Below are 22985 nucleotides of genomic sequence, written 5' to 3'. Positions count from 1 at the left end.
TTGCTCTTGCTTATAACGGGATCGTTAAATTGTCCAATAGTTATCAACATTTTTTTTAAATAAATTATCCATCCGTTGATTTAAAACTCCAATCTTTAACTCATCGCTAGACTTTTATGAATGAATAAATCTCCATGTTTCGGTTAGTTTAAGCCATTGCTTAGTATGTTCTTTTGTTTTGAAAATATATCACCCTAGGTGAGGGATTTTCATTTCCATCCGTGTGCATGTTCTGAACTTTAAGTTCGCCTATTGGACTCACTCATAGCAATAGTGGGAAAGATCATGTTTGCAAGGGGAAAAATCCAGCAGCTCGATAGAAGTAGAGAAACCATCAGTTGTTGTTTGTATGTTTGTCGGTAAGTTTGTTTGGTTCTTTGATGAACGGATTCTGGTCAGCTCAGGGCCTTAAACGACCCATGTTTACTGGAAGCTTGATACTGTCGATTCCTTTAGCGTTTTTCTATTTTCAATCGTCTTACGACTAAAGTGTCCAGCAAATGACAAGTTAGTTTGCTTTTAAGTGGCAACAATATGTTTCGATATCTTTTTTTTATCTCTTCATTGAAAGGTAAAAAATCGCCTCTTCATCTGTCTTCAAAACGGTTGATTCTACCCGCACTGCGCAAGGATATGTAGATTCTATGTTGCTATATATTTAATGTACTGGTTGTAGTTATATTTTTCATTGTAGCCGGATTTGTTCGAAAATGGATATTTAAAGTACGAAACTGCTTATGAGACTCCTTTCGGGAGTGATTCGGCTCTTTCCTCGAAACGGGAGTGGAGCGTTTATTGTTAGGTACCAATGCTAATAGAAGGTGGTCCGGGGTTTAAAGCCATCTTGGTTACAGATTTGGTTCGGGCGTTCTAAAGTGTATTGAGTTTTGGTAGTACACGGGACTATTATGGGCATTCAGTGTTTTTAAACAAATTTTGTATTCTTTAGAGTTCTTGTATTATTTGTTAGATGTTTAAAAGTGGTTTTGAAATGTATAAATGGGATGCTATATATTGACTGTAGTAAGCTGACTGTTTTGAAATGAAATGGAGTGAATGATCAGCCCAATTCAAACGAATGTGATCGTTTACAAAAATACATTCTCGTTATGATTTAATGCAATTCAGCATCCCAACTGTTACACACTTTTATTTATTGATGATGCAGATTTGATTATCCGGCACATCGATTGCAAAGATCAGAAAATCAATGGCTGTTTACTACTTTTTATTTTATACCTTTCTCCTACATCTCCAAATGGGTCAAGTTTAGCTTTTGCTTCGTTAAAACGCTTTAGATATTCATGATTGTTGGTATGTAACGCAATCTTGGTTTTATGTTTGTTTTCTTATTTTCTTGTCAAGTGTTGTTTTTTTTACCTTCGTTCTTCTCATCGTTTGCTTCTATTAACGTATATTATTTTATTTTCCTATCTTGAAGTTTTTTATGTTGATAAAAGCCGCTTCACTTTCTGCCTCGGATTGCAACTTGAATCTTGGACTTTCTTCGCACCGTGCATCAGTGGATCGTCGTTCTCTTCTTTATTGGCTTAGACTTGTGTTTATTTATTGAGTTCTGGTAGAGGCAAACAGGTTTGGACCCTTCAGCGTCATTATCATCAATCGTGCATGAGATGGTGTCTAAAATATGTCTACCTAGTAGCTAATTGCTTCGCAGACATCGGGATAAACTTTTCGTCACATTTCGTTTTTCTCAATCGATGTCAATCACAAAGGGCTTTCCGTGTCGATTAATTTCGTATAGAATTTTTTAACGTGCTTGTTGCTCCAAATGGAACTTTGCTTCGATCAAATGTTGGTCGTTATATTTGGGAGGAGAGGATAGCCTTATACAAATAGCTGCAGTCCGAACTTTTATATCGCCGCAGATCCATCGGAAACGCTCCGTCATATTTACATCTTTTATGATTTCTTTTTTGTACATGTCTGATGACGCTTTTCACGCCACTTTTATACCGAAAAATTAAATAAAGAAACTATTTGCAACTATGTTCGTATTTGATTACAGAACTATTCTACTCTTTTGTTAAATTTCGTTCGAGAGAGAGACAGAAATTGTGTTGCAGAAATAGAGAGCATTCGAAAACGCTTTCATGGCTGTACAAATGTTGCGTTTAGGGTTTTACATTATATTGTTGTCAACTGACTTTATCTGGCTTTATTAGATTCGTTCTCTTATTTATTTTTTCCTCTCATCGCGTAATCACAGTAAGTATGCGTTTTACTCCTATTTTTCCCATCTCATATATGTGTATGTTTGTGTGTGTGTGTGTTTTTTTGTATTTTGATCTACATAAGATGCATAAATCTGCCTTCGAATTATTTATCGTTAGGTATGGAGCTTCCATTTCAAACACTTTACTTGTATCACGTAAACGTTTTATTTGTTTATTTTGTGTCGAGAGCCCAATCATTATGGTTCATTCGGTTTATATTCGTTTCATTATATTTAGCTTATAAAATTCTTATTGATGTTTTCTAAGCCATTTTACTATGGGGCGTTTAGAAAGTTTAGCTAACTTATGGTGACGAGTTTAAGTACAGTTTCATTAATTCCCCCCACAAACAAACTGAAACAAGTTAACATTTAAAAGAAAAAGAAAAAATGTGTCAGTTGACTGCTTTTATAATCTTTAAATCTTTTACACTAGTCTACACGAAGCACAAATTTTAGTGCCCTTTAAATCGCACAAAGCTGGGTGCACCTTTTTTAAAGTAGTTCCGTCAGCTTTTCGGGTGATAATTTCGGCCTTTTCGAACAGTATTTTTGTACGAGTTTGAGTGTGTTTGTGTTTGCAGCTCAATCGTTTTTTGTTTTTAAATACTACAAAATCGGCAACGAAACATAATGGATGCCTACATTTAGCCCATACGAATCTCTGCTTCGAGACTTTTAATTCGTTGCTGCAACTTCCAACTAAAAAAATCGCTGTATGAACCATTCCGAAAGCAAATTTGTGCGCAGTTCGAAAGTGTACAGTTAATATAAAGCACAAAAAAGAACGAGTGGTTCAGTAATCATTTCACTTCATTTATACATAGTTTTTTTTTACAAGTTTTCGGATGTAAGTAGTTTTGCTTTGGTTTTGTTTTATGATTTCACTGAACCACCGTAAACACGTACTGAACGTAGAGAAGTATTGTAAGAGTCGTGTCGTGTTAGTTAAAACGTGTGCACAAGGGCGTGTTAAAGGCACCAAACGGACAAACTTTTAAAACTGCTAACATTCAAAAGGACCAACAGAAAATCAACGACAATTTTGTTTGTTTAACTGAAATAACCACTGAAGCGCATTGCCCGGGAATGGCCGCAAGAATATGAAAACTTTTTTGCATATTTCTGTAACACGTACAAAAACAGATTCCACATTCTAATGGTCATCCCTGGGCCATTATGGGTTGAGTGAGGGCAAGTTAATGGCGTTTCAGAGCGCAAGCCAAGCACGAGGATTGTTTTTTGCTATTCTCTTTGTTTGAACTCGTCGTTCACTCCTGGAAGAAACATGAAAATTATACACTGCACAACAATGTGATGTAAAACTAAAGCAAATAAGAGAAACGAAATAAAACTTTCGAGGATTTTTTTTATATATTTAACTAAAATTTCAAACTATGTAACGAGTGCACGCTCTGTTGGTTTAGCTGCATGTGCAACAGAAAGCATGCGTGAGTTTACGTGATGCAGCTTCGTCCCACCCTTATACACCACAATGCACAGAATAGTTTCGAGGCATTTGAGTTGCGTTAGTTATTGCTTGCAATATTCATCTTGTGTGTGTGTCTGTGTGTTTTCTTTGTTTTGTTTCATTTCATTTTCACCTTTAACTTTGCTCCGTCCGAACGCACCATTTTGGGAGTTGCATCCCATGGCTGGAAATGCTATTTATCGTACCATGCACCTTGTTTGGGGCACGTTAACATTCTTCGACGATTTACTATAATTTAGCACACAGAGCACAATGGATTTACATCGTTCGGTGAACTTATCGGATGATGAGTGAGTGTTGTGTACCTTGAATGCTTAAAGTAAAACTTAACAAAGACTAACAAAAATCTACAAAAAATAGTACAGATAATAAGTAGGTTCAAATAAAAAAACTTAAATTAGTAGTAGCGTTTAAAAGTAAACAAAAAAATTGAAATAGGCAACGTGTCTTCATCAAACGGTAGAATAAAAATAACGAACTCTTTCGATGAATGAGAAAACAAACCAGATGAAAATTAAAAGTAAATCAATACAACAACAATCGTTAGCATACATCGCATTACAGGCCACTGATACAGTTTCGATGAATCGGTTCGGTTCAACACTGGCCGCCACTGCGTTGAACGTTTCGTCGCACGGCTCACTATCACAGTCTCAAGTCCTCTTAAAATTAATTCGGTTGCATAGGCATTTTATCCGCGCGGAGAGAAAAGATTGCTAGCTTTGTGTACGTGTATGGGGGTTTTTCCCCCGCCCCTTACGGTACGGCTTGTTTTGCCCCCGTTCGAAAGTGGTTCGAAAAGCAAAGCAAAAGTCCAGTTCCAGATTCGATCTCAGGTACGGAAAAGAAAAGGGCAAAACTTGTATCTACAACAGCAGTCACACTTTCTTTCTTCCGTTTATATTACTCCATCGCTGTGGTAGTTGACTTTTTTGGCATTCCCAAGCCACATCAGTAGGCGTTGTTGACGGAAGCCCATCATCTGTAAATTTAAACCGACCGTTATCTTCCCCGTACGCCTTCATGATACATGTGATCCTTTTACTACTTGATTTTTTACTACTTGAAGGAGAAATTAAACCGATTTGGTCAAAGTAAAAAAAAGCATAGTATGTGCTGCACCTATGGCTCGGGAACTCCATGTTTCTTGCTCCAAATATCTAGAGAGGGCGTCTGATTAGCTCATTTAGCTTCATGATGACCATATTTGTTTTTTTGGTTTGTCATTCAACTTATGTTTTTCACTTGATTTTAGTTTTCCGGCAGATTGCCCTCGTAACGCGTCAACGTAGTTGTGCAATTCGTTTGTCATTTTCGTCTCATCTTAAAGTCTAAGTTACATGCCTTTGATAGTGCTTGTGTTTTTCTTTTCTTCTCTTTTTACACGTCTCTGCTTCCCCGTGCCACCGTTTAGTAGAAGCTAATGTAGCCCGTTTGTAGTGTTGTTTCCACGTATCTCGTCACTCTTATCGCGGTAAATTGTTCGAATTCGACGCACACACACACACATAGAACGTTTTTTAAACTTTCAAAATTCTTAATCACTTTGCGTTTATCTGGTCGTTTTGAAGGGTTTTATGTACAAGCTTACGTGTCTTTAAAGTGTGTGTATGTGTGTTTGGTTTGCTTCGTTGAACACATAAATGTCCCCGGCCCCTCACACTCCCCGCGCAGCCCCTGGTGCCCTAAGTGGTGCGTCGTGCAGGAGGAAGAGCTTAGATTAAATATTATACATCGTCCTCGAGACACTTCATCGCCAGCGACGGCGAGGAGGCCTGCGAGGGTGCGGCCGGCAGCTGGAGGGGCGAGATTTGCTGGGGCTGAGGGGCTGGCACGATCTGCATCTGCTGCTGGTGCTGCACGATCGCCCCGAGCGTGGCGGGTGAGTGAAGTGCGTGCTGCTGCATCGACTGCTGCAACGATTGGTGCATTTGCTGCTGCTGCTGCTGTTGCTGCTGCTGCTGCATCGGGTGGGAATGCAGCGGGTGCGGCTGGTAGGACTGCATCGGCGGTAATATCATCTTCTGCTGCAGCGTCATCGAGTTGATGGCGTGCGTTAATTGATCCAGTTTCTTGTCCATCACAGATAGTTGCTGCTCGACCCGGTACAGCCGGGCCCCGACCGTCATCGGCTTGATGTTGCCGACCCGGTCGATGCCGGCCAGGTAGCTGCCCGGCTTGCCGAGCGTTTGGTCCAGCCGGCGCTGCAGCTCCTTGATGCGCACCATCATGTTGAGGTGGCCCTGCGAGTACTGCTCGATCACGTCCCGCACGTCGTACGGTTTGCGCGCCTGCTGGAACTTTCGGCGGGCCACGAAGTACTTGATCTTCCGGATCGCCCGGATTGCGTTCCGGTGCGCTTCCGTCAATCTGGGTGGGAAAGAGGAAAGAGGAACGAAGAGAAAACGTTAAATGAGTGAACGCATCAGCACTGTGCGGATCATTTCATTCTCATTAGCGAACAAGTTTTCCCGTTTTGCCTTCTTTTTTTCCCATCCGGCCACTTACTGTGTTACACGCGCCGGTTCCGGCTCGTCATCTGGTTCCGGTTCCGCTTCCACCTCATCGCTCGGCGCTTCCGTCACGGAACTGTTCTGGCTAACGAACACTCCCCGGTTTGGATCGTTACGTCGCGTTCGCAATGGTGTGCCTTGGGAGAAATGAAGTCAGATACGAAATTATTCATCCATCTACTTTCTTTTAAATTTTCTTCACCTATTCACCTAGTTTCCTACCATGGTTTTATTACTTTTTTAAACATTTTTAAAGCTTTCTTAAACATTTTGATGAATATCACATTTGTGTGCAATGTTTAAAATTTGTTTTAATCAATGCATTGATATTTTTTTAAGACACACGTATGTTTTCAATAATTTTTACTTATTTTTAAGTAACAGGTTTCTGGGTGAATTGTCAGAAGGAGTTGAATCAAGAAGTGTTAATATTTTTTACAATTATACCCAAGGAATGTTTTGGTGATATTCATTCATATACGTTTTTCACCCGTGATTCATTCGAAATGATTAATGAATCTTCAAAAGATTTGAATCTCAAAACATTCATGAATAAATTGACGAAAAAAGAGGTTTTTCCTACCATTATTTCGGAATCTTTGGGCTTTATGAACATGTTATTCATAGATGAATGAATCTCTCTTTTCAATGCTCATGAATACTAAAATCAATCTGGCTTTTCTAACGTATTATGGATTTTTAAAAATATGGAGGCGCCTGGTCTTTCTTAAAAATGTCAGGGATAAAATTATCCGTACACACATTTTCCTGGAAAATGAGACACATTTCTGACCCAACATTTATGCCGTTGTGGAGCTGTTCCTTTGTTAGAAATAGGTTACTAGAAACGAGTTCAGCAAGAACAGCATATGTTCATTAGCAAACGGGTTTATTGTTGTAAAAGAAACATTGAAACAACCGTAGAAAAAACGGAAACTCCAGCATATACATGCGAGGCCGATCGGATTGAGGAAAAATAGATAAACAAAGACAGTACCTCCCACAACCCCTCTAGTGTTCCTTTATTCCCGGTTTCATTTCACTGTTTCCTACAAGCGGTCAATGTTGCGTGTCAACACGAAAGAATGTGGTCCGTTCAAATAAAATGTTCCTCGTACGAGCACATGTTTTACAAGGCCCTTTTAAGCCCGTTCCATACTTTTTCTGCGTGGGGTTTTTTTTTTGTGTTTTTGGATGGTGTTTTCAAATGATGATTTTTTCCCCATTCGGCCGCCGCGGCACGATTGTTGGCGTGACATTAGGGCCCGGCCGCCTCGATCACGAACGAGCGGTGTGCGTATGTGTGTACGGCTGTTTGCAAATAAACGGAAGCTTAGTGGAGTTTCCGTGCGTGCGGGTAATTAGAGTGAAAATATGTTTTCCGTCGACGTCAGGCTGGTTGGTTTGTTAGATCTAATACTCTCTCCAACTGGGTTAGATAAAACGTAGTTCAATGACCCCAAGAGGCTTTTAGTTTTTACAGGTCTTTAGTGAGAACATAAATTTTGATACATTTTTATTGAAATGGAGACGCCTGGTTGTTCATTAATGGAGACGCCTGGTGGTTCATAAAAGTAGAATTTTTCCACGTGTTCGATAGTACGCGATACGAAAAGTATGCATTTGTGTACCTTGCTTGTAAGAAAAATAGTATCACATGTTTCACGGGAAAGCATCTAAAGCATTTTCCCAGCATCAGTGCGAGGTGCCTTTCATTCCAGTCACACACTTCTCGCCCGAGCAGGAATGACATACCGAAGCATTCCGGTCCGGTATCGAAAGCACGTGTCCTGACATACGTAGGTCTGTCTGCACCGAAGACCGGTCCCCAAGTAGCGCATTCCTTCCGATGGGTTTCCCTTACTCGAAATGGGTTTCCCGATGGCGGACTCCGCAAACAAAGAAATCAAATTTTCCACTACATTTTCCTCGCATTCCGAAGCACGGATGAACGGGCGGGATCGCGGGCCGGATGGGTTGACCGGAACGAGGGAGGCCAGGGGAAATTGAATACAATTTCCGTGACCCACTCCGGGGTCCGGAATCGAAACGGAGTCATTCGTTCGCCTTCAGTTCGTGCGTCGTTCGCAGCGTCGTTTGGCAGCGGAAGCTCGGCGAAACGAAATTGACCAATTAATTAAGTGCACGAGAATTTTCTGGGAAACGGACGGGCCAGCTGACCAGCGGGTTCATTATTCATCGTACGCTGTTAACACCTTTATTACATGTGCCACGCTGAGTACGAGAAACGACATAATCCTTCCCTTTAGTCGACCAATTTATCGATGATTGCTGCCGGAGCGAAACGAAGCGAGGAAAACAAAAAACCACTCATTCAATAGTGTACCCCGTACGAAGGGAGGGGTAGTTGGGAGTGATCGATGGAAAAAGGGAAAACAGAAATGGGGTTATTTTGTCATCAAACTCCTCCCCAATCGTCAAAAAAAAAACCGAATGGGTTTTTGGGTCATTTTTGTCCCTAGTTTTCGTCTTGTCGTTCAATTCAGTATTGTTGGGGTTGTTTGGTTGGGTAGAAATATTTTCCCCAATGTGCTCGGGCAACGATACAAGCGACCCACACGGCACAAGGACGCCGTTAAAAGGGGTTTTCATATTTGAGATATTTCTACAAAAATTCTTCTGCTGTTGAAAAACGTGCAGCACATACTTCAATCGAAGAAGAGAACGGAAATATTTCAATCAAGAAAGTCTCGGTCGAAGAGTCAAAATTAATCAATGGTTCCATATTAAAAATATTACTGACGTGGTTTATCAACAGCAAATTAAAAGTAGTGATGCGAAATCGAAACTTTCCATCCCATTTGTAGATAATAACTAATACAAAATATCGATCCAGCAGAGTTGACAAGCATTAAAAAACGTTAATAAAACTCAAACCAAATTCGTTCAAAAATCGAATGAGATCACTTTACAAAGATTTAAACTTTGAAGCTACCAAAGATTTAAAAATCATGTAGGTTTGTTGAAAGTGCTAGCAAAGAAAGAATGTTTTTGATTGACTTGTAAAACATGTATACCTAATCGCCATATGAAAGATTATAATCAATGGATTAGTTATGTAATGATGCCAGCATGTTATTTGTCCTTCTTGCTTTCATTTAATTTTGGCGTTTGTCACTTCGATGGATAACAATTTTCTTCTTTGCTCGAAAATTTAAAGCATTCAATTTTTGACAGTTGGTGGGTAATATGAAATTGTACGTAAATTTATTATTGATTTTTGCTTCTTTCTTTTTATATCCTCAAGGCATCAGACGTCATTAACGCATTAAAAATCGTTAAAAAACTCAAACCAACTTAACTACCTTCTGTCCTTCTTGCTTTCATTTAGTTTAGGAATTTGTTACTTCAATAGATAGAACTTTTATTCGTTGCTCGAAAATTTAAAGCATTCCCATTTTACAGTTGATTGGTAATATTAAATTGTACGTAAATTTATTCTTCATGTTTCCTAATATTTTTTTATTGCCTTAGGCATCACACGTACCTGCAGATCGCGGTTCCTCCATGTAGAATACCACGTCTCCGTCGGACTCACTTTTCGCGAGCTCTCCCGAAGGTCCTCCACCACTGCCGCCGCCCATGGTCGCCCCTCCCGGCGTGTTGGGTGATGTCCCGAGGACTGCTCCACCTTCCCCGGCACTTGTCGAGCCTCCCGGTTGAGTCCCACTGGACGCAGCACAGCCCGCCCCGGAAGCGTTCGAGCCGGTGGTGGCCGTCGCCATCGTTGTCGCCGTCGCTGAGGAAGGACCGACGCCCGGCACCGGGCCGGCACTGAGCGGGGGCTTCATCTGGGGCGCCTCCATGCGGTTCCGGGACTTCCGCCGCTTCAGCACCGATGCACCGCGCCGCGCCACCTGTACCATTAGGGTCTGAGCCCGAATGTATCGAATAAAGGCACAACGAACAACGAACACATTGATACACACCGAGGAGCGGACAACACACACAAACAGACACTGTTCAGTGTTGGCGTTTTGCAAGCGATTGCAGTGCAGAGGGAAGGAGGGAATAGCAGAGCAGGACAACCGGAGGACTTGGAGGGGGGTGAGGCATTTTACACAGTGAGCATCAGAGGATAAGAAGCAGAAGTGGGAAGTGGTGCAATAAGCGTTTATCTTTCTCGGGTGGTAATGAGCGATTCACAGTTTAAAGGATTTCTTTTTCTCTCCTTCGCTTTAAATGTAAATTTAGCAGATAGTTTAGTTCTGGAAAGATTACAGTACAAAATAAAGCTGCTGTAAACTAATATAATTCGGCGATGAGAGCAAAGATAAAGAAACAAAGTGCAGACAACAGACCTTTGAACAGTCGTTCAATTGATCATCTTGATTTATGGCACTTTTGTGGTGACGTAAGTTCGACAATTCGATGGCCAGGGGTCGGCAAACTATACCCACACCCGTTCTGCCAGATGATTCTGAATTGATTAAATCTTTTTGAGTCAGATTTCAACAATTATTCAACGAACCTTAAATTTTAGCTGCAAGAGCAACAAGAAGAAAAAACTTAACATAATAAAGAAAAAGAATTTGACAAGAAAAGATCACGACAGTTTAGTCCAAACGTTTTTAACTAATTGAGTAAAAATAATTATAATATCGGAACTGTTTTGCATTATTTGTTTATAATTTAAAAAGTTAAACGTTTTCCCACATTGAAAATATGTTTCTACTTTTTAACTCGCATTTAATATGTTTTTCTACTAATTAACCATCTCCAGGAAACGCTTGTCAAACCCAGAAACAAAGTTATTGATATAAATTGTTTCATTTCACCAAATGAGTTTTATCATGTCGATCGACACCAATATGGAAGCTTGCTTCGTTTGTCATGCGATGTTGATTTATGCGTGGAAAAGTTCTACATTTCGCTTTTTTTTCTCTCGTCAAGGGAAATAAATGGAGCATTCCATCTTTGAGGAAGGGGAAATATTGAAATGAAGTGGAAAAAAGTTCTGAGAGAAAAAGTAACGCCAGTTTTGAGTCAAATGAAGTTTGTGTACACATTGTACAGGGAAAAAGGAACGAATTAAAAAAACTGTCCATCGTTCGAAAGGACAACACCGATGCTATACACAATGGTAGATGAAAACAAAACCATCCTGCCAGCAGCACACTTCCACGGGCATTAATATTTAATGGTGATGCTTTTACCACTCTCGAAAAGAAAGAACACAAACCGAATGTGGCACACGGTAGAAGATCGGGCATATTGAATTGGATTGCAATTTGATTATCTGCCCCCACAACGCACGGTGGATTTTGGGCCGTTCTTTCACCAGCTGCGTTGTCTCTTCTCCAAAACCGTTTCGGTGGACGTGTGTTTTCGTGTCGTTATGTCGGTTCGTTTCTTTTTTTATTTTATTACCCCCAGTGATGTTCGTGCCAGCGTTCCGCCGATCGGTCATCGGTAACAAATCAATCAACGCCGCTCGTCATCGGGATCATCAATCGGCTTCGGTTCTTTTTTTCCGGCGCGACGAAAACTCATTCCACGCGTTACGTGTCTGCGTCCAGACGGTCCCGAGGGTTGAAAAGCAATAGCACCTTCACTTTCCCGAACGAGGCGCGATGGTTTGATTGTTTGAAGTGGGAAAACTTTTGCCTCCGGCGAGTGTCGAGGAAGCCACTCACGAGAATTGGAGGATCTTGGGTGATTGAAAAGAAATAATACCAAGGAAGGTTCCTACACAGGATGAGCTTGTTATTTAATTACAGCAAACCCCAATAATATTTGTGGTTTTCGTTGATGCTTACGAACTCGTTTCCTATTAATCAAAAGCCCTTGTGAGAAGTGTTTTTCCGAGAAAACTTTAACAAAACATGTCTATTAAATCCTTTTCCGTAGAAAATTCCCTAGGAAAATCGTAAAAAATCACTGGTTTAAACGGTAGGGGCATGCATGCCACTCGTGTAATTACCTTATCACATTCCGCAGTGCTTAAGCTCTCGGTGATTTTCAGTTCCGCCCACAACCCATCCCACAACCCTCTTGGCCTGGCTTCCTGGTGTAATTACTTTCGCATAATTGCTGTAAACAATTCCCGTTAATTGGCAGTATCACAGAGCGTATGCGTCGGATGCTTCACCTTCCGCTTGCTCGGTTTGCCGTCGGTCGAGGCAACGGAGTGGAGTCACACAAACGGGAGCGCAGCAGCAGCAGGATAGCACCCTTCTCCCAAGGTTACGAAATAAAATAAAAACACTCAAACACACCTTGTACGGCAAACCGAAGGGCTCTAGAACTTCATAGCGGGTTCTCGGCTTAGAGATCTTCATTTCGGTGGTAAGCATTCCGGAGAAGAGGAGTTTGTTTGACCGAAGGAGGCAAAAAACAAGACACAGAAAACGTACATCTGTGCACGTGTTGCGTTTCTTGCCGTTGGCCGGGGGAGGGAAACAAAAATCCAACCGCTCGCAACATATTTAAACATTGCCGGCTGCAAAAAGCCAACCCGTTGCCGCACAAAGACTGAAAGGTTGAAGAATTTCAATGGAATGTAAAAAGTAGAGGCTGCAAACGGCCCAGAAAAAGGAGGAGGGAGGTTGGGCAGCAAGGGTTAGAAGGGGGAAACAATCTCACATGAAAATGTAGCAACCCGAGACCGCAAAGCGCAAGGTAGGTTTTGTCTTACCCGGTTCTCGAGCGCGTGGAATGATACATAAGTATATTTGTGGGAGAGGAAAAACAAAAAAAAAGGCATCCATTGTCTTAACGATGGTTGGGAAATAGAACTAAGTTTTATGGAAAGTTTTGATAGAGAGGAAAAAACCCGCCGCTAATGTAAACCCACTACGTTGCTTCAGTTGTTCCGTATTATACTGGAAGAAAAGGGTAATAGGAAGAAAGGGAACGAAAAAAAGGAGGCCTCCATTTTCCCACCTTTCCAAACACCTGTTCATACATTTTCCTCCTCCCTCTCCCCCCTCCACCCAACTAACTCTCGGTGTAATAATTCGTCACTGGAGAAGGCTAATGTGTCTGGGAAAAAGTTTTTCCCACTCATCCCTCCCATTCGTCCCGCGGCACGTCATACGCCCGGAACAATCCATCACTGGCGCGATTCGTGAAAGAAAATGTTTTCCCCCGGAGTTTTTCTTTCCCACGTTTTTTCCCTCCCCAGCCGTGAAACCCACCTGAGCGCTATCTTTCGAGCGGTTCCCTTTTCAACACGAATCCTTCCTGGTACATGACAGGAAGTAGGAGGGGTGAGAAGGAGGGGGAGGTAGGAGTGAAGCAGATGGAAAGGGGAAGGGGAGGGAGGTGGTTTTCCTGGAAACTCCGGACACCCGCTTCGGGGTAGCTTTTGAGGCGTTGCCTCCGGCACTCCGACTCGGTCGTTTTCCCGGTTCAATATCAAAGCGGAAGTTTTTCCTCCACCGGAACCCATCGGAGCCGCTTCAGCCATCAGCAAACCACAAACATTAACAGCATTTCACATTCAACCGCAACACGGTACGACGGGGGGCGATGGCCGCATATCGAGAACCATTTTTCAGTCTTTGAGGATGCTTTCTGTTTGTTTCACTTCGTTATTCCCATTCATTCCTTTTACCTACCGCAAGGCACACAGACGGATTTCCCCGCGGTTGACGTTAGGTTTGGGAAGTTATCAATTCAGTGATTTTTTGTCTTTTCCCGGACCATTCGGTGGGCGTTGTAAAATTGGAGATTGCAAACGAGCGTTGCCAAAAATGAACAAATTGAGCAACGAGTTACAGGGGATACTCAAACCTACAACAAACAAGCCCCAAAGGCCAATGGAATGTGGAAAATAGGGTGGAAATTTGCAAACACAACGCCGTGCCCCTGTTGGTTTGTTTTCCGTTTGTTTAGTTCTCCCTATTTCCCATGAACGTACCTTCCGCACAACGGATGGCGTCAAAATGGAAAACAGAAATGAAAGACGAACTCTTTTTTCTTTCGTTGAGGCAGAAAAAAGGAAAACACCTCCATCGCTCGTGGAGCTTTTGAGTGCCGGAGTTTTCCGGGAGGCGTGATTTCTGTTTGATCAGAACATGATAACCGAAAAGACGAAACAATCGTAAACGAAGTCGTATACCTAATTGACAAATGTTGCTACCATAAAATCCCACCTTCCATACGGTTATGGGGTAGCCGAGACCGAACATAAAGTAGGAAAATGCTCGTAGAGGATCTTTTTAGGTGTTGCGAAATGAAAATTCACTCAGATAACGTTGAAAGGAACATATTTCCACCGGAAGCACAGACTAGAATCAGTCGGGAAATGTGTTTTTTTCACGTCGAGGTTGGAAAGGGGAGTTGGTGAAAGAAGGGATCATCATCACCGTTGATGAGTGATTTTCTTCCTGACGCGAGGAAAAGGAAAATGTTACCGCTGATGTTGGGAACAAAAACGTGTAAGCTTTTTCTTTCGTCAAAAAGCTTCAGCAATATTTTGAAGCGAAGTGTCCGGGGGCGAACGGTGGGAGAAACGAATAAATTCCACCGACGAAAACATAACGCGCCGTTGATGATTTGATCCTGGTGCTATTTTTACTCACTCCGTACTAAACCACACCGGGGATGGAAGTGAAGTTCTCGTTGATAAATGAACAATAGTATAAATTCGGACACTACTGGCTAGTTTCCACGCGAGAGTGATGTGAAAACTCCACCAATCCATGGACGGTGGGCGCCCTGGAGGTGAATTTACTCTTCCGAAAATTGGCGAATCTTTTTCGAAACTGTCTACATTCTAGAATTAAAATCGAATTCGACCCCAAACCCCTTTTATGCAAATGGATACCGCCTTCCGGAGTGACTTCGATATTGAGGTTTACTGCCTTCCGAGCTTTCGGCCGGGAGGTTCAGCTTTTCGCGACTGATTGCCTTTTTCGAGGAACACTCTTGCGCCAGGCAAATGCAAATTAATTTGACCGCGGGTTTGAATACATTTTCCATTTTCGGTCGATACGGACCAAGGAATGCCCGACGGAATATTTAAAATTATGTCATCTAAAAATAGACGATCGTCGCAGCATCGTCGCAATTCGGTCGTTCAATTTAGCTTTTTAATCTGCGTCGAAATACTTTCACACCCGGCGGGAATGTTTTCGAGGCGTGGAATTTACGAGAACAATCCGAAGGAAAATGCTTCGATAATTAAATGTTTGCTTCTACTTTTGATCTTCTTTATCAAATTTAACTCAGTTTAAATAATTTAAAACACAGATGGATTTGCATCGTTGAAATCGAATTCCTGCAAATAAAATCAATTCTTCACCTCGAAACATATAAAATCGATCAAATTTCACTCACATGGGAATTGATACTAGGTACAAGACCAAAGTACATTCCACGTTTCAATTTTCTCATTGAGTAAACACGCCCCTCACGGTATCGCGCTTTGAAATGGCTTTATCGAATCATGTTTTGATCAAAGCACTTTCGAATCGAATCATCCCGCTGCTGATGGAAATAAAAACAACTTTATCTCAATCATACGGTACGTAGCTACAAACAAGAAAACGTTTCGCGAATGGAATGTGATATGAGATGAATCACTTTTGTTTTGCGGCACTCAGGTCGACAAACTCCAAAAGTAAAAACAAAAAAAAGAACGACCTTATTCTTGGACGGATCGGTTCCACGATCGGTTTCCCCGCTTTTGGCACGGGCCACGCGAAACAAAGAAAAATCGTTAGTCAAATAACAAAAAAATAATCACCCCAACAAAATGGCCCGCGAAAAACCCATCCCGAACCCGACGGAAGGGGTTCGCGTTGGGGAAAATGGATCTTTTCGCTTCCCAGTTCGGCTTGCCCAGAAGGTTGCCGGAAGGTGTTTTTTAATGTTTTATTTTTGCCGAATTTCGCTAATGGAATTTATGCGCCCCGGAAACGTTTGCCCATGTTTTTATCGAATAATGCGATTTGAATAATTCATTCCAAATGGAATCGAAGTCGAAAGCGTCAGTGTGAGAGAGGGAAAATACACAACAAAATACGGAAATCAACAGGAGAACGGGATGTAAAAAAGCAAAACAGCTAAAACAAATCGCAGAATAACAAATGCAAGTATTAGTAACAAAAAAACCTAAACACGCCATTTTTCACAAATCACTAGATGGGTGGAACAACTTTAGATCTACGATCCTCGAAAATGGTTCCATAATGCTGCAGTTTTATAAATCTAAAACCAGTTGCGTTAGACTATTTTTTTATTTTTTATTTTCTCCTCGTCCTTTGATCTTTGTTTTCGTTCGCTCTTTCGCGAAACCATTTGAATGTGCTTTGTTCTTATGTCCTCGTTGGATGGCAATAAAACAGACACAACATCGAAACCACTTCGCAAAGCTGTCAAAATTTAAATTTGATCACAAAACCGTTTTTTTGCCACACTCCCCGCTTGCTTTGAGTGCCTCTGTTGTTCTGTTTTATTTTGCCAATTTGCCGCTAATGCAATGCGCGACGATGAAGGCTCGGTTTGACGGATGGGTACCATTCGTTTGATTGAGAGTTTGTGCCTGATTGATTGATTGGTTTGTGTGTGTGTATTCCACCCCAAAACGGATGTTCGGTTTCGGGAGGGTTCCGGTCGGGTTTGGGACTTTGTTTGACTTTGGCCAAAGCAAACGAAGGAACCCGGAAAACCCGGAAGCAAACGAGACCGGAAGTCGCAACGGAAAAAAACCGGGCTCAAAACACCATCGGAAAGAGGGAGGGAAAATTGAAAACAATACGCTTTCCACTCCCCCGCCGGTTGGCGCAAAATTGGCTCATTTGCGATTGGATGGTTGATCGTTGGCGGAAAGTTTGCTGTTGGCCGCAGTCATCTGACGGACGGAAATAGATTTGTTTCAGTAGTGGCGCACTTTAGCGAACGTTGTCACGACACTGCGTCGGGTGGGAAATTGTGCAGCGAGCAATCCATTATTTTGCCCCACTTTGGATGCAGCAATGTTGCTGAGAGAGAGTGAAAAATGTACGGATTCGATTACTCGTGTTTGCAAAGAAGGGCAAAAGGCAGAAGGGAAATGGCCATGGTTAAGAAGCACAAACAAATTGCAAATTTTTGTTGCTTCCTTCCATGATCGCCGTGAAAATAATGAGGAATTATGTATTATGAAGAGTTTTACAGTGAGCATGGATTACATTGTTTATTGTTGAGTCGTTTTACGTCAAACGTCTTATTCAAACGATGGTTTGTTGTGTAGATTATGTAACAAAGAAGTTAAAGGCAGTTAGAATTAAAGTACAATACTTCATTTTAAAAATATTTTACAAAAATATGTTGAACTATTTCCACCTTTTTTATTTTTTGAAGGATATTAATTATTTTAATCAATTAATCGATCGAACAATTAATATCGTTAAAAAAATAAGAAAAGTGGGAATTGTTAAACACACATTATTTATCAATTACGAATGATACAGAAAAGTTTCCTGCCTCACTCTGTATTAAAATATTTTTCGTGGACCTTGGAGACATCTTGGGAATTAAAAGTTGATGTAATCTAAACCACCTTTTGGTGATATTTGTCAAATAAAACGCTTTGTTTGAAACAAACGAAAAGTTAAGGTACTGAACAACCACTTTGATATTAGAGAAGAGGAGTTAATCCTCGGCTTAAGACACAAATTGGGTTAAGCGGGGTTTTCATCTTTATGGATATGGAACAGCGGAAGCAGTTAAAAGCACACTAGCGAACAAACTTGCCCAATCTAGCCCCATCCACAAACAACAACGACACTCTAATGTACAACCATCGCAACACTTATCCACCGAACACTGATTCCGTTTAACAAGCCCATACATCCAACAAGACAACGGGAAAGCTGGTACACATTCAGTTTCTACAAGCGGGTTCCGTGGTTCCGTGCTCCTACACGATTGTTACATGTTTTGCAATCAAACCTTACAACTGGACGCGGGGAAGGGGGAAATATAAAGTGGGAAACCTTAACAAGCGTTCCAAATACTTAGCCGGGGTTGGAGTATCGCTTTCTTCTCAGAACCTCAGAACAAAAAATTGATTTATAATAGGAGGAGGAAGTGGAAAACGGGCAAAGCAGTGTGCGAATTCCTTCTAACATCATTCGCGAACGGGGAACTTTTGGTAGGGAAAATGGAAAAGTACAACAGGGCAGTAAGAACACGTTGAAGAATGGAGGTGACCGACGAGAAAAAAAGTTCAAGTAACCGAACAGGCTAAACCATGTCCAGTGCGGTAGATGTTACGACATCAACGTACAAATCGAACGTCCGGTTCGTTGAACACGTGATGTAATATTTGAAGGACTTGATGAAGAAAACTGCATTCTGCAGGTCAGTAGCGGCAGTAAAATGGAGAACTTTAAACAACCGCAATGAAGCCATAGGAAAATGAAACAGAAGTTTCAGAACGGTCGAACACATTATGTCATTATGCCGTAAAGCGAGGTTGACGGAATTAAAAGTGTTTTAGTAAGGAATTGAACCTTACTGAAGACAAATGGTGGATAGGAAATGAATTCAAAGACAGTAAGGTTAGATTACAGTGTGTTAAGCAATCGAGAACGAAATAAACCAAAAGGAAGGCAACATTAAGGAAACGACACGAATAAGCTGTACAGAAAACAAACAATCGGAAACAGAAAAAAAACAGAGCCAATGTCGAATGTCGACTACTAATCGGAGGGATACCACACATCACCACCCTAGAGGTATATTAGATGCGAATATGCCAGGAAAGTACCACCAAAACATACAAACGTACACCGCTAAACATCGCACTCACTTTGCCCAACTGCGATGGAAGGGCTGTGCTGCTGTTGCCGTTGCCGTTGCCGTTGTCGTTCGACTTGACGTAGATCTGCCAGGTGGCGTCACTGTGGAAGCTCTTGTCGGCGGCGTAGCAGCGCCAGAGGCACTGGATCAGCATGGCGGCGGCCGGTATCTGGCGGTTGAAGTGCTTCTGGCGTTGCTTCTGTTGTACTTTTAAGGCGAATCCGGACCCCAGGATACCCTACCGGGGGAAAGTTGTTTCCAAAACAAAAGAGATAGACCATAATGAACCTGGGTTTGATGCACCGGATGTTCAGCTAGTGTTACTTACGGCCGGCAGTGCGAAGAACGAGATTGCGAACACACTAAAGCAGGAGGCGACGATCTTGCCCATCCAGGTCTGCGGCACCGTGTCCCCGTAGCCGATCGTCGTGACGGTGATGACGCCCCACCAGAGCGCGTCGGCGTAGCTGGCGAAGTCGGCCTTCCCGTCCGGCCCGAGCACGTCCTTCTCGGCTAGGTACACGAAGTACGAGCTGAAGATGAGCCCCAGGAAACCGATGTACAGCGTGGTTATCAACTCCTGCGGAAATGCAAGTCCGAACAAATCGGTGTATAAGTATTGAAGAAAACTGTCACCCAGCCAACGGAGTCCCTTACCTGCCGATGGATGAAGACGACGGAGCCGAGTAACCGCCAGGTGCCACCCTGCCGATCGACGTGCAACATGCGGAGAATCTGCAGGAAACGGATGCCGCGGATGGCGCTCGTCGCGAACACCTGACCATTTGAGCCCCATGACAACACAATCATTGACGCTACGACTACAATAAGATCTGCGAATGAGACGGGAAGAGTGGAAGAGTTCATTAATAGAAGAACTTGTTTGTGTACTGATGTAATGTAAAGAAAACTAAATATTTTAATTAAGCAATTCTTATATGGTTCAATTATGTCTATGTCTTATGTGTTACCTTTCGCAGGTTATGCTTAAAAGTACTCAAAGTCCAATAAAGTGATATGAAACGTGTATTCCGTGTCATGATAATTCTTTAGTGAGGCCTTCAGCTTATGTTTGATGTATTTAGTAATTGATGTAACCCAAGTGCATTTTCTTGTTAATTGAAGAGTATAACTATAAGTCAGAAGTATATTCCGAACTTTTCCGTACTTATGACCTAGGAGTTCTGTAGGAAGTTCGTTAACATTTTTAACCCTACTTTAACTGTATTTATTTGAAATAGTTCGAATATGTCATGACCTATTGCTTTATACTGCAGCTTAGTGATGTCATTATTATATTTGAAGTTCGTTGTTATGTGTGGTTATTGATTCATGTACAATTTGTGTCGAAGTAATGCAGAAAAACTTGATACACTCTAAAACTTCTTCGTTGACTGACAAGAGACGACGTATCTGTGCTATAAGCTGGTTTATTTACTAACTTAAAATATATGAAACGCATGCCTGAAATGTTTTTTTTTCATAATTCTGTATAGACGACTCCAGTTTTTAGTTTTCATCATAAAAGTCAGATACATCAGGGACATCGTTGAAATGATAGTCAATTTATAACTGATATCAATTATCAGATTTGAATCATTCAACCTTGTACGGAAACCTTAATAATTTACAGGGATCTCTGACCCTTTTAGATGCGCTTCTGGAAAACTTACACAAAGGAACCATTTCTATCGATGCGTTAAAAGGCTCTAAATCCTACCGATATTAAAATTTGTATCCATCATCTGCATAGACCATCGGACCAGCAAATGGTTTAAAAAATCGTGCCGAACAAAATAAAACGACCGTCTAGATTTCCCCTGAGCCGCACGACTGACCGGGGACATCATCTTCGGAAGACACTGACAAATGGGTGCTTTCAATTTTCCAACCAACCGCGTGGTGTCGGGGCAAAGACACAGCGTACATGGAACACATTGCCGCAGCAAATCATCTTCCACTTGCGTCGTCGTCGGTCGCTGGGCACTGGGAGTGTGAGGTATGTGGAACCGAGTTTGGAGCGGGAGATAGATTTCCCGCCTGACATCATCATCAATTGTTCACATCTTTCTCAACAATGGACCCCGTGGCAGGCCGGATGACAAATGAAGTTGCCAGAGACCGCTGCTCCGTACGGAAGACGGTTCGTTGAACGTTGCGTTCCGAGATCGACGCGGGAAAGAAATGAATTGGTCCCATGTTGGATGACATGGTATTTCTACTGGCACACAATCATACAAAACGAAGAACCATGTTGACAAATCGAGTTTAAAAATTAAAAATAAAACGAAGTTTTACATTTAAGCTTAGAGGAAAAAAAGTATCAAACTAATACCAACTAAAAAAACCTATGCTAACTTTAATGGAAAAAAACTATTAAACTCTTGGTTGGTTCAGTTTTTAAATTTGATTGAGAAAAACAAACCTTCTATTTTATATTACTTTATATTATCTATTCTTCCAAGGTTTGTATATGTTTAAAGCGTGTCGATTTTAGTTTTTAATTGTTCTCCGTTCCTCCGAACAAGTTCGTAAATAATATATCTCATCTTGGAAAGACCATTTACACGAATATGGCGATGTCACCAAGAGCCCATTAAATTTGTGGAACATGTGGCCATCGAACCCCCCATTCGCTCGGAAATACCACAACTTTTCAACACCACAGCTGCTGGAGATGGGATGGGATGCAATGGTTTGGATTATTTTTTTACCCCATTTGGGAGAAGGCGAACACCAATTGTCCGCAAAAGATTTGTCCTTTCGTAATCATCATAAATTGGAGACCGTTTTAACCCAAAAAGGCGTTTCCGAGCCGGTGCAACAGCTCGGCGATGGCGATTTCAATTACATTTCGGGTGGACCCGTCCGGTCACGAAGACTCTCCCGGGAGAAGGTTGTTGAAAATTGGTTCATATTAATAGCCCACGAAGGACGTTAGAGGGTGGTGGTGGTTCTCAAAAATGTTCTAATCTCATTCTTGGCGAAACAGCGGAACACTGTCGTTGGTTTGAAATGGGAAATAAAAATGTTAGTGACGCTAATTGGCCACCATTTTCTGGATATTGTTTTGTTTTTATTTTTTTAGTTAAAACACTTTAATTGTTTGCGAGGATTTTTCCCACCAATATCCAAACAACTATTCCAGCAGGTATTACCTTTCATCGGTAAAATACAAGGACACGTTTTACTCACAAAAAAACAACGGAACAACCTGTCACGCTTGCAAATGGCAAATGTTATTGTACGGAGTGTGAGTTGGATTGGTACAAGGCATGAAATAGGGAAAGCCGTTGAAATTTGAAGCTGTACCGTTCGATCACGATAGGGAACGGTCGAAAATGGCTGACAAACCTGGCGAAACGTTGCGTGCCACCGTTCAACCGTGAGCCGTAGCTTTTAATGCACGTTTCATGTTTCAGTACCGTCATCCTTTATTCCTGTGCCGACGATAATTCGACGAGTCACCTTAATTTTGTGTCCTCCTCTCCTCGTGACGATTATTTCTCATCATTTCGTTCATTTTCATTAGCGACCGTGGGGTTTGTTTTTTTTCATTTCCCCAACCAACATTCAACATTTTATCGACGCTGCTTTGTTTCCATTCGGCCACAAATTAACTTCCGGAACCGGGAAAGGGAAAATCATAATGAATAAATAAACGGCCAGGCAGTAAATGGTGACAATTTTACGGAATGTCATCATTGGCACACCTGAAAATATGTCACCGTTGGCTACCGGGTCGGGTTTTTATGTCCCGTTTCGTACGGTGGGCTTAACTTCTGGGCCCGAGCAAACAACAAATGCGAACACGCGCCGGATCGCGGAAGTGAGGGAAAAATCAGATGGAGGCGCCTGGTGGCCCAAGTCCCCCCACCCCGCGGGCAAACAATGAAATGAAAGCATCGCATTCGAGCACTGGAATGACGTTTAGCATCAAACAGTCACACAGAAGAACGCTTTTCGGTCACTCTTTCGTGCCCGAAGC

The 22985-nt window shown here is 41.9% G+C and overlaps 1 protein-coding gene across 1 annotated transcript in view; it reads right to left on the bottom strand.

Annotated features, from left to right (window-relative positions):
- Positions 1 to 5455: 5455 nt before the first annotated feature.
- The window catches only part of LOC131258580 (potassium voltage-gated channel subfamily KQT member 4-like), a 32276-nt gene continuing 14746 nt past the window's right edge, over positions 5456 to 22985 (bottom strand). Inside the window, exons 3-8 of the mRNA XM_058259929.1 lie at positions 19655 to 19830; positions 19326 to 19577; positions 18987 to 19235; positions 9750 to 10134; positions 6237 to 6378; positions 5456 to 6098 (exon numbers count right to left, since the gene is read on the bottom strand). Of these exons, the coding sequence (XP_058115912.1) occupies positions 5456 to 6098; positions 6237 to 6378; positions 9750 to 10134; positions 18987 to 19235; positions 19326 to 19577; positions 19655 to 19830 (1847 nt within the window). The remainder of the gene's footprint in view (positions 6099 to 6236; positions 6379 to 9749; positions 10135 to 18986; positions 19236 to 19325; positions 19578 to 19654; positions 19831 to 22985) is intronic.

Source organism: Anopheles coustani, chromosome 3 (assembly GCF_943734705.1).
Source record: "Anopheles coustani chromosome 3, idAnoCousDA_361_x.2, whole genome shotgun sequence".
NCBI classification, from domain to species: Eukaryota; Metazoa; Arthropoda; class Insecta; order Diptera; family Culicidae; genus Anopheles; species Anopheles coustani.
This window is presented reverse-complemented; position numbering and strand designations above follow the sequence as displayed.